This window comes from Fundulus heteroclitus, chromosome 5 (genome assembly GCF_011125445.2).
Source record: "Fundulus heteroclitus isolate FHET01 chromosome 5, MU-UCD_Fhet_4.1, whole genome shotgun sequence".
NCBI classification, from domain to species: domain Eukaryota; kingdom Metazoa; phylum Chordata; class Actinopteri; order Cyprinodontiformes; family Fundulidae; genus Fundulus; species Fundulus heteroclitus.
Genome location: NC_046365.1, coordinates 15,114,217 through 15,127,101, shown reverse-complemented (window position 1 = coordinate 15,127,101; position 12,885 = coordinate 15,114,217). Strand labels below are relative to the sequence as shown.

The window sequence follows — 12,885 nt, the reverse complement described above, 5'->3', positions numbered from 1 at the left end:
AATAATTATCAGTGTGAGAAAGAAAAGTCTGCTTTGCCTTTTACATCAAACTTTGAAACGAAACTGTTGTTTATCAGATGAGATGCTGCACTACAGCACAAAACTCTGTAGGTCCCCAAAGTTACAGTTCTCCCATAACAAGATGCTGTTTTACATTACAGATTCAAATCCAGTCACCAGACGAGCAGCGCGGTGTTAAACAATACAGCAGCAGATAAGAGCAGATACAGCCAAAGACATACTGAGAGCAAAAGCTTCAGCGCTGCTCACATTATTTTAATCAGAGCTGAAACTATGGAGTGAGAGAGTTCGTTATTATAAAACCCTACTTGTTGGGTACAATGAAACAGATGAACAGAAGTGACTGCAGTAACTCAATGTATTGACATGTTGAAAGTTACATTTACGTAACTTGGGACAACCAGGGCAGCAAAACAACTATAAACTTGATGTCAAAAAGTAAAAAGCATTGCAGTCTATTTGTATGATAAAATATTCAAAGAAGAGTGCAATTTTTTTCTCTGAATGGTGAGATCATTTTCTCTGAATGATGAGATTGCTTTTGCCATCCGTCCATCCATATCTGCACCTAGACAGATTCCAGTAGGAGTAGCATGTGGAAATAGTTGAATGTATTTAATACATTGGTAAATCAGACACATCAGGGGTATGATTTGTATCACAAGAGCATAGTCACGCAATTTAGCAAGATGGGAGCGAACAACACCATGGGAGTGAACAATGCAACAGTGTTAAATAAGGTCAGCACAATGAGTCCTAACAATTCAATAATCTCTGGTTTAATGGATTTTGGTGACGTCTGTGTAGCAGGGTGATAGTTAAGTGAGATAAATAAATAATGTTAAAAAAACAAAAAAGAGCAGCGTTTCCAATTCTAAGGCAAAGTGCATCTAATACAAATCTTTAAAATAATTTGCTCTATTGTTCTAGAAGTCCATAAAACTTTTATTTATTTACTTTTTATTCATCCATGTTTTGTTTGTTTTATTTATCAATTAGAACAATGGGGAAAAACATTATAGACTTTAAACTAGAGGTGCAAACTGCAGTCCACATTTCTTAAAAACTGTGAAACAGCCTTGTCTGGTCTAACTATATTTAAAGTCAAGGCTCAGAGGAAATGGTTTGGATCAAAACAAAAACTAGATACCTCTTCCAAAAGGTACTTCCCTTTCAGAATCATTATTTTATAGTTTTTATTTGGTAGAATCATGAGACCCTAATTCAGTATATTAACTACAATTAGTTCAGAATCATCAATGCATTTCCTCAGACAGTGGGAGCCCTGGAGGGGCACGGGTTGCACACAAGAACAGCAACAAGAAACAGCCCCCACATTCAAACCGTTGTTGATCAACTTGTAACTCAGTTGGTAGAGTTTTGCAATTGGAAGGTTGTGGGCTCTATTCCTGCTTTGATTCCAGCTTCACGTGTGCCCCTGGGCAAGGCACTTAACTCCAAAGTACCTACCAAACTGGTTATTGGTGAATTAATGTGCGCGTGTTAGGGTGACTGTGGCTATAGTGTAAAGCGCTTTAGTCTAAAAGCGTAAAACGTTTTAGCAGGTGTACACTTGCATACCAAAAGATTCTACTTATGTCAGTCTGCCCTTTAGCAGTTTCCCGTGCGTTCCCGTTGATGAGATGGTAGAACAGGTCTGCGCAAGGTCAGAATCAGACACCTAACCTGACTCCGCTAGATGGATTTGCTCAGCATATACATCTGGAAACCTTCCGTTTAAATAATTTTGGGAAGGGGCGAAAATACTGGTTAGCTGATTGGCCTATGTTGGTGATAGACAGGCCAAATAAACCAATCAGATCAACGAAGCATATGACGTACTAACAGAGCGAAGACGAAAACACAACCACAAGCCAAGCTACTCTTGCTGCTGCAGGTAAAGGCTCGTTAGCTCAGCAGAGAAATACTCTTTAATTCCGATAAAACTTGCTCGATAGCCACGCTAACGCTAATTTAATCGGCTGAAGCCGTCATGTTCTTTAGACTGAACTGTCGCGCTTCTCGTTGCGTCACACCTCAACCCGCCTCAAAGCCAACGCTGATTGGACGTTCGTTTGATGAACTGCTCCAAATTTTCTTTAACGGAAAGTAGCCAGACTGATCTGCGAGTGAAACCTTGAAAGCTCGCGAGATCAGGATGGTCTCACAAGGCTATCAGACACCACCCTTGGCAGCAGAACCACTCTTTTCACAAAGCAACTGTGCCTGCAGTGAACCTACTTCACATATAGGGGGCGATATCTTAGGCAAAAACACAAGTGTGCTATGGGATGCTTTAGCATCCTTTTCAGGGACACCACCAAGCCAATGGTTCGGCTGACTTTACTTACAACTCCTCAGGCTGAAGAAGTCTTTTAGAGAAGAGATGAAACGTTTCAACAATGAAAAACCCATCCTGAGGACCTACTCAACTTTTTTTTCTTTCCACCAGAGTATTGGGATGCACCAGGATATATTTTCCTGTGTGCTGAATAATCTAAACTATCCAGTTTAATCACAACAAGATGATGACTTGGGTAAGACAGAAGTCTGATGAGTAACTGACAGGTTAAAAGAGGATTTCAATTTAGTATGGCTTTAACTGTTCATTTGCTGCCATTATGAGGTGCAGGACAGACCTAATAAATCCTATTTCTCACATCACACAAGTCAGCAGTGGACTGTAGTAGCAGCCAAGTTTTGCTGAAAGTTCAATATGACAAATGCAGCAACAGCCCATATGATGTCTGCAAATGCTTTTACTGAAAAGGGAATTCATTACCTTTCTGGGAAGAGACGTCTTGTTTACAAACAATAACGACTGACTGATTTGCTCTGAACACAGAAGGAAAGTCATGAACATACTTTTCACCGACTCCCAAAAGCACAAACCTATTTTCTGTGATGGTTAAAAATGGATTCATAACTGATGATGCTGGAATGTAAAAAGAGGAAAATGACACAACAAACAGACAGGATGGCCACAACAGTGATGTGTTCAAACTTCTGAAAAATCTGGAAAGAGTTTCATGTAGGCTCCCATCGTGTTATTTGGGTATGTAGAAAGATGTTTGAGTTGTATGCTTTAAAGCTATTAAACCTGAGTCTGAACCCAGGCCAAATGGTTGGAACCCTATTTAACCTAGCTGTTGCTGAAGTGAGACGTTGCGCTTGTGCAGACGTTTTAGTATTAATGGACTTATTTCCACATGGATGATGATAAAGCCTTAAAATTCAGCAAGGTTTGTCACCGTCACAGAGAGCAGAAGCTTTAAACATTTTGAGCTGACAGCTCTTGGACTTGACTCAGTATATTCATGAGGCTGGATGCAAGTGAATCCCAAAACTAATGGGTACTAATCTGTTAAATTGAGCAAATTTGCCTTGCCAATCTAAACTCTTAAATCCATCTAAATGTGTGGGGTAATCTGACATTTTATGACATCCAGGGCATGTCAAGCTCTTTCCCAAACATTAGACTCTTTTGTGAATTACTCACCAGACCCAGCCAATAATGTGATAATGAACATTATCACATAAAGGTATGAGACACGGGCTTCTCATTTTAGTCATAAGCATTGAGAAAGTGTAATCTATGCAAGGCTCTAGGAATATGTCATTTCAATGTCTGAAAATGTTACCGCTGTTCATCTTTTTTTTTTCCTCTTGCCTGAGTCAAAATATAAACATCTTAACACTAGAGCAGCATTTCTTTTATTAATTAATTTCCTACAGAACTTTTTTATTATCTTTGAGCAAATCTAATTATGTATTTAGAGAAAAATCCACACTTTCAAATTGACTCTTGGAAGATGGTGAATGTTGCTTATAACATTGATAAAAAGGAAAAAATGCAGATGTTCTTTGACATCTAAGATGTTCATTGCTAATAAAAATTCAAAAGATATCTAAATCCCTAAGGGCAGAAAGTGATGGTGCCTTTCCAACACAGCTCATCTGTCCAGTGTTATCTCACCACATCTCCATACGAACTCACCTTGTTTGCGAACATCCTCCACCGCAGCAATGAGCTCTTCCTTCAGGTCCTGGCTGTCCTTGGCAATCTGCTCACCCTTTTCAAGAAAGTTTTGGGTGGCCTGCTCCACAGACACTGCCAGCACATGAGCCTTCTTGGACCGTCCTTTCTTCTTGCTAGAGGGTCCCTTGTTGCTGGTGTTCACCAACGTTGTCACCTAGGAAACATCAGGAGAGCGGAAAGTGGAGGGGTGGGGGGGTGGGGAGAGAGAGAGAAGGTAAAACTGATGAAAAATGTGGCCAAATGATCTACTGAAACAGTATAAACCTGCCTTTGCCACATTATAAGGGTAACATCAAATCAACACAACAAAAATATTGAATGAATAGTATAAAAAATTATTTTGTGAGCGGGTTAATTTTATAGGACATGAGTGCTGCTATTTGCCAGTTTGAATGCAGTCGGTGCATTCGGGCAGTATCTGCTTTGGTTCAGGCTCAAAGCAGAGACTTTCTGTGTACACACGGGAACCTTGGACTTTCTAGGCTTCAAGATCAAATTAGCAAGCACAAAACAATGCAATTGTTATGCTAACAATAAGTATACATTCCTCCTTTAGTAGCCTTGGGTAATCACTCTTTGTGTTAAGTTTTGTTTTTATGAATGTTGGAAGGAAGTCTGATGTTGTGACTGTAGCGATTGTTCTATCTAGATCGATCTAGATAGATCTATCTATCTATCTATCTATCTATCTATCTATCTATCTATCTATCTATCTATCTATCTAGATAGATAGATAGATAGATAGATAGATAGATACATAGATACATACATACATACATAGATACATACATACATACATACATACATACATATAGTGTTGGATGTGGGGATTATGAAAGTTACATCTAACTTTTCTGTTCTAAAACATTTCACACTGAGTCCATCACCCAACACAATGGCCACAGATTTATGGCAGCTCCTGCATCTCATACATAATGTCGACACCAATGCTAATATCTCCACGGTTACAATCAAGCATTGGTCTGAGTCACCTGCTTCTGTCTGGATCTAATATTATTCAGAAGAAAAGCAGGTATACAGCACGGTAGGTACAGCAAAGTTGTTGTAGCAACAAGACGAAAACATATTAGGGTTAGATTTCCTGCCTGGCATGGTTCTGTATTGACAGGCCAGACACAGTTCCATTAAAACACACTAGATGTTTACTGTTAGATATCAAGTCAAAGGTTTCAAGTCCAAGTGAAGTCATAAGTCATTAGTGAGAATGTCCAAGTCACATCCGAGGTCTTCCAAGGGGGGACAGCAGCTCCTCCAACACGGGTACTGTTCCCGGAAATCGGAGACTTCTGGTCACCCCACACAAGAGCAAAGGTCTCAACTGTATTGAGATGATGCAATATGATTTGTTATTAAAATATGGAAGAGTCCTTCACTGTAAATAATCTCTAAGAGCAAAGTTGTGTCCTGTCAAGCTTGCATTACTTCAGGGTTTCTAGCCTGGGATATTAACTTTAATGATGCATGTCTTCACTCCTGACTAATCTAAGAATAGTGGCGCTGATATGAGACCAAGATACCCTTTTATGTGTGTGTTCTTGTTCAAAAATTCAATTATGATTTAGAAAAGCTCCCTCTTGGAATCTATAGTTGTTGCTCCCCCGGCAAATAGCATGATTCATTTCTTTTATATCAACTCCTCTCCTTGACGCTGCCTTACACTTAAGTCAAATCACTATCCTATAAAGCAACGGATCAAAACTACGCTTAAGGCAAATTTTAACTATGGGCTCCTGAATATGTTTTTTTTTTCTGCCCAACTTAGATTCCCAGCACCATTATTATGCACATAGCATGGGATGCTGTTGTGATTTAGGCTAATGTATATCCACCTGACACAAAAGTAAAGTCCAGAATAGGATTGAAAGCTGCGGGATCAGGATCAATCTCAGATTGCTTTATGGCAGTTAAACTTTAAGATAACTCCCACACCACACTGCATGAAAAAAGAGGCAAAATTATTTTTCATCAACTTTGCCAATCCCAATTTACAATTGCAGGACAAATGAAAGAGAGCTCCGAATGGGATTGGAAAACTACCCTAAAGGATTTAGCTTGATTACCAAAAAGGTTCCTGCAGTAGAAACACACATTTATAAATTCCTTTATGTCAGTAAAACAAAAAATACACCTCTAAATGGGTCAAAAATCTAATTAAAGGTTTTGAAGAGGCCCAATCAGAGTCTGGATTTGAATCTGATTAACATGCTGTGGCATTAACTTACACAGGCTGGGCATACCACAATACCCTCAATTAAGACTAAATCAAAACAGTTATGAAGAGAAGAGGAATGTCAAATAAATTTATTCGGCCAAAAGAGTTATTACCTTTTATATAAAAACTTGTTGGATTAATATTTCTTTCTCTTGATAAAGGAAATCATAATTTAAACACTCATTTCATTCACAGGCTGTTTTTTTATAGCCACTTACACTAAGAAGGATCAAATGAGGGCCAAGCAGGTAAACTAGCAGTTCTTCCCAACCAACTATTTCATGGTCAATAACATAATGATAAAACAATGGTACATCAAAAAGCAAATGCCCCCTATGATCAGACCATCTCGTGCATATTCGAATCCTGCAAAAAAATATTGAAAAATCCATTCCAGAAAGTTTTTGCAAAACAAACAGCACACATAGAGAAATAAAACCACTCCCTCACAGAACTTGGTATATGGGGAAAAAAAGTTGAACAATACAACTGATGGGATTCACACTAGCGTTCTTATGTGCACCCAAATGTGGCCAAACTCGAAACAAAAATAGATTCAGTGTCTCGGAAATGCAGCCTTGCCCCGGCAGCTGGTAATTGGCCTTTGAAAAGCCTATTTGGTGTGAATATTATCAGCGTTTTATGCAAGACCAAAAGGATGCACACTGCCAGCAGCCACAAGCTATAGCATCTCTGCAGCAGACTCTCGGTCCCAGCAAGTTTTCAAACATCATGGTCCTGCATACAGCCTGTATAGTTGTCAGAATGGTATAGCTGTGCACACTCTGATACGCACATCGACAAACACGAAAACAGACTTTTTTTTTTTCTTTTTTACAGCACCTTACCAAAACAAATAAATGAATCCAACTGGACAGCCTTATTGAATTTTCATAAGAATGACTGTCAGTGCAGGCCAATGATGTGTGTGCTTGTTTGTTGTGAAGACAGCCAACTGCATATTCATATGCCACTAACGTTGTTTTATTTCAAGTTACATAAGTAAATTCTAGCTGTGTGTTGCCTTTCTATTTGGTTGCTGCTCAAGTTTTAAATGCTATGTAACCTTTTTCTGGATAGTATACTGAGCAGTGGGCTGACCATAAGTCATAAATTCCTGTGGCTGGCCATTCAATTTTCTGCCTTCAGCCTCTGAGAGCCATTTTCATCGGAGAACCAACGCTTTAACTGCTAATGATAAGAAAGAGGTGTTTGCGTGTATGTGCATAATCACGTGTGTTCACGAAAAGCTCCTGGGAGATTCCACCTCCTACATATCATTAGTTTAATACAGTAGATTAAGTTCTTTATCAAGCAACCAATGTGCTATATTTTACATAAACAGTGAAGTGAGAATTATGTGGAAAAGCTGAGTGGGATAAGGCCAAAAGAGGAGCAGTTGGAGGAGTAGGGTAAAAACATGTTTGCACAATCTGGGGGCTGCAACAACAACAACAACAATACTGCCATGCTTCTAAAAGGATTGTGCAACCCCTGGCTGCTGCCACCTTCAGCTCCTCCCGTCAGGCAGGAGGGACAGGTCACAGAGAGCCAACACCTCCAGATTCAGGAACTTTTTTTCCCCCCTAGACCTTTTGTAGCAGTAAAACACATAAAATGTACTTGAATAAGTCTACAGTGTCTAATTTTAGTCATGTATTTATTCCTAATTGCATTTTATGATAACCTCAGTGGCAACAAGCAAGTTGTTGTACAGAAACATAAAAACAAAAGAACACAATAACATTGCATTACAAGACATAAGCACCAGAGGAAAAAGCTATATTGGTTTTTATATGCAGCCAATGCATTTTTCAGTTTTTCTATCAAAAGTAATTCCATTATCGTTCCACGTTACTAAACTAGACAAGCACTAATGTAATGGCTTCGGTGCATAAATGGCCATAATCTTGTAATATCCTTTTATCTTGGATATAAACCAACTCCCTCTAACAAGAAGACTGCAGCAGATTACATCTCCTTTATGAGTTATACAGCCCGTGGGGTGAAAAAAATAAAAAAAAATTAAATGACAATCGGTTAAAATCTGAATCAGCGGGTAGAACCTGAAATCTGTAGCGAACAGAAAATGCCAAATTGGTGCAACTCCAACCAAACGTTTTAGGGTACAATAAGAAGCAAGAAGTAGTGCACTGAAGAAATGTTAATGTGAGGAAATCTATGCTTGGTGGTTTAGACTGGTGGAGAATTCAGAGAAAGTTATCCATTACCATGATAATTAAAAATGCACAGAGCCAGGGTTGGACACTACAAAAGAAAGAAATTGAACTGAGTCCTAAACATTATTCAAAAGGTAATTAGAAACACAAATCAAGTGAGTTTTAAGAAATAATGCTTTGAATTTTTTAATAGGTGAAACTACAAGAGCACCATTCATCCATTCTGCGTTTATTCTGAGTGCAGAAGGCTTTCAGTGTCACCACAAAGTTTCCTTTTGGCAACTCTTTAGCTCATGTCTCGTTTTCATCTTCCCACCACATCATTATCATCCTCCTAAATGTAGATGTTTTTGTTTTCCTTGAGGCTACAACATTCCCCCTGAGTTAGGTTTAGTATATTGCAAAAAGACCTTCAGGAGATTTTATTTTTTTATTTTTTGCTGGGCTAGACGTGATGCTTTGTAATGCCAACAATTAGAAACGCATCAGGCTTACTGCCTATCCACCAACTGCAACAATTAGCTTGTGAGACTTAAAAATAGGTGGGAAAACAGAAAATAAGCAAAAATCACTTGATGTGACGCCAGGAACTGCCCAACACCTTTCATGAAGCAATTAAAACTGAAGGCAGCAAATTAATTCTTGGAAAGCCAATCTAAGGAAAAACAGCAGGATAACAGAGTGGATCAATGTGCATTGTTGGTCTAACAGAGACTGCCACAGTGTAGGCACATATCTTTCACATATGATAAAATGAGTGTTCATAAATGATATGTCGTACAGATGCACATAGAAAAAAACAGCCATTATTTTTGCTTGGTTTTAATTTTAGCAAGAATTGCCTTTAGGTTCAACAATACCCTTCATAAAAGGTAGAATTTACGGCTTCAGAAATGCTACTTACATCAAACAACAATGTTTGAAATCCTTATCAAATCTGCTTTTAAAATGGCTTTAAGTATAACGTGCGTGGTCTTGAAGATCATCACTTCCTAATGGACAAATAGCAGCAGTTGACATTGCTCCCTAAATGCATCTCTTTTGAGGAGGGCAATTTTAAATTATATTCTGGATTTTATAGGGAGTGTAACAAAAAGCTGTTTGTTACGTCTAAGAATTAACCCCTTTGACTTTTCACTTGAGCACTTTAACTTGCATATTTAGCACTTTAGATAGCACACAGCAACTTAAAAAAGCATATTTGCATATTTCAGAAATAACTGGACACAATTGATTGTATAAGTGTGTGATTATTGTCTTTCCTATTTCCTGGTTTTAGATCCAGTGGCACTGCAGCACTTTAGAATGGTTGGGCCCTGGAGAAGAAATTAGAGTAAAAACAAAGTCAATATTTGTGCAATATTGCCATTTAGTCCTTAGAGTTTGTGTTTTATTGCATCTTAAAATGTTTTAGTGAAATATGGTTTATGTTTGTACTTTCCTTGAACTTGTGTCCAGGGCCGTCACCTAAAAGAGGCTCATACAGAAACTAGTGCCTTAAGAAGGTTCGGGGATGGACCAAAGCAGGGAAATGTATAGGGGAGCGAAGTTGAGCTTTTAGTAGTTTATGGGGTTTCTATTTATCTTTGGTGTTTAGTTTAGGATTTTAAGTATATAGCTTAGGGTTTTATATAGTTTATGGTTGTGGTTATGGTTTATGGAGGGTTTTAAGTTTTGTGTACTTATCTTAACATGTACACCCTTAGGACAGTTTTAGTAGTTTTAGCCAGTTAGTGAGACAGTATAGACCAATTCACGTGTGACGTCACGAGCAAGGTGCTTTCTACATCTGGGTCACGTTGGTACCAGCGTGACAAAACGGGTGAATTAGAGCGTACTGTTACTTTATTTTTAGAATGTAAACAATGCCTACGACTTGTTGTGCAACCGGTTGCACACAGAGGCATTCCAAACCATCGGATGTACGTTTCTTTCGTTTATTGAAGCACAAAGAAAGAAATGGATAATTTCAATGAAAAGGATGCAGGCAGACAATCCCAATCGACTGTGGGGGCCGTCATACCTAGCCTCGTGAGACCATCCTGATCTCGCAAGCTTTCAAGGTTTCACTCGCAGATCAGTCTGGCTACTTTCCGTTAAAGAAAATTTGGAGCCGTTCACCAAACGAACGTCCAATCAGCGTTGGCTTTGAGGCGGGTTGAGGTGTGACGCAACGAGAAGCGCGACAGTTCAGTCTAAAGAACATGGCGGCTTCAGCCGATGGAACTAGCGTTAGCGTGGCTATCGAGCAAGTTTTATCGGAAATTATAGAGTATTTCTTTGCTGAGCTAACGAGCCTTTACCCGCAGCAGCAAGAGTAGCTTGGCTTGTGCTTGTGTTTTGGTCGTCGCTCGTAACAGAGCGACGACAAAGCATGTTGACGAGTATGTCATATGCTTCGTTGATCTGATTGGTTTATTTTGCCCGTCTTTCACCAACATAGGCCAATCAGCTAACCAGTATTTTCGCCCCTTCCCAAAATTACTTCAACGGAAGGTTTCCAGATGGATATGCAGAGTAAATCCATCTGGCGGAGTCAGGTAACGTCATACCACGACAGAATTTGCAGTCTACACTTCATCTCCGGTAAATACAACTTAATTTTGCACTAGTCATTGTTCTACTTAAATGATAATATAAATAAAAATTAGGATATATACTTAAGTCAAGACGTAAACGTTTGTTTCGTAATAATATACATACATGTACAATGTATGCAAAACCTCTAGCATTAGTCTGTGAAAAGGATTAATAAGACAATATATCCAGTAACGGAATATATATTATATTGTTGATTTAGAGCTACTTTACAGTGACTACTCTAAAAATATTTAGATCTGAGATACCTTGGCTTTCACAAAGCACACAGTTGTGTCCTTCTCCAGTATGTTACACAAACATGTCTGAACATGTCCCGATATGAAATAGTTGTAGCCGTCCAGTGATTTCATGGCTTCCATGCTCTCTCGTGTGTACTGGCCTGCCGTGTTTATGATGCAGCTGCATATGTCACTGTACGGAACACTTGTCCAGCATTTCACAGACTCACTCCGTCCCTTCAAGCTTTTGCTGTATGGATCTGGCAATCTGATACCATCATCCATCAACTTACTCTTATAACGATCTTGTCATACGTTATCTAAAGAACAAAATACGTTAAGAACTTGTCATTTTCTTTGTTTTCGTCCATCATTGTGTTCGCCTTTTGCCTACCAGTCAAGTGTGCATGCGCGAAAAAACGGAATCAAAATAATAACAATGAATTGGTGTATTTAAGGTGCCTGTTTCATCACTTGCGGTGTTGCTGGAAGTAGGACCCTAGTGGATAAAATAATTCCTGGCTCAATTCCTGGCTCAAGTCATTTATACAAAAGACACCGTTTTTTTCAAAGTGTGTCCACTTTTAATTTCTCCTAATAAATAATAATTAAATAGAACAGTAAAATAGAGGATGCTTTTTCTGGACATTCTGTATTTTATTAGTAAAAACCTTTTGATAACTTAAAAACACATGTTGACAGATAGCTCAGAGCGGAACTGCAATTACTTTCTGGAGCGCATATACACAAACATCAACAGGTCGCACACACACATGCCTGCATCACAAGGAAGGATAAACAGGAATAATATTATGTATTTAATGTGAATCTTCTTACTATGTGTAAAATCCAAAACAGGTGATTAAAATAGCATTGGCCCTTGTAACTGCTAATAAATACTCTGTACACCTTAATTCGTATCCTACACTGGTGCCTTGGTTCAGGACCTTAGTTTACGAGATAAATGGAAAATGTTTTCTTTTGTTTTAAAGTTAAATAAGTCTATTGATTTAATGAACCTATTGAAAGTTTTAATTTGGTTTATTTCAAAAATGTCCATTGGGATATTAGGAAACGTTGGTGAAACAAACCTGAGAACAGCCTCCTGAGTTGGACTGAACCTCAAAAAAGGAGGGTGAGACTGAAATGTTGCAATTACACACACACATATATATATATGCTACAGAAACAACTTTTGTTGAGGTTCTCCCATATGTATACTATGAGATGCCAGTGTTGATATACTGTACGGCGTACAAGATGTATGTTGATAGACAAACTTGTTAAGCCACCTAAGATATTTAAGAAGGCAGCCTAGCCTGAGATTTGGCTTGTCATTCTTTGCTGAGGCCAAATGGGAAGAATGAGTGTTGTAGCTGTTTTTTTTCCCTATGCAGTGTTTTTTCTATGTTGATCAAGCAAAAAAAAAAGAAAAAGGAAACAAGCATCTGTGTAAAGCAGCAGTTCAGGGCCCTGGGGAAGCCATATGCTGAAATCGCAAAGTGTCAAAAGATAACATCCTGAAGAACAATGAAACTGTGTTTCACAAGATCCACAACTGACCTCTGGGCACAAATGAAAGGATTTTTGCTG

The 12,885-nt window shown here is 38.6% G+C and overlaps 1 protein-coding gene across 2 annotated transcripts in view; it reads right to left on the bottom strand.

Annotated features, from left to right (window-relative positions):
• The window catches only part of ctnna2 (catenin (cadherin-associated protein), alpha 2), a 378,523-nt gene that overhangs the window by 322,519 nt on the left and 43,119 nt on the right, over window positions 1-12,885 (bottom strand). For both annotated transcript variants that reach the window (XM_036136991.1, XM_036136992.1), the window contains exon 3: window positions 4,019-4,214. In XM_036136991.1, the coding sequence (XP_035992884.1) occupies window positions 4,019-4,214 (196 nt within the window). The remainder of the gene's footprint in view (window positions 1-4,018; window positions 4,215-12,885) is intronic.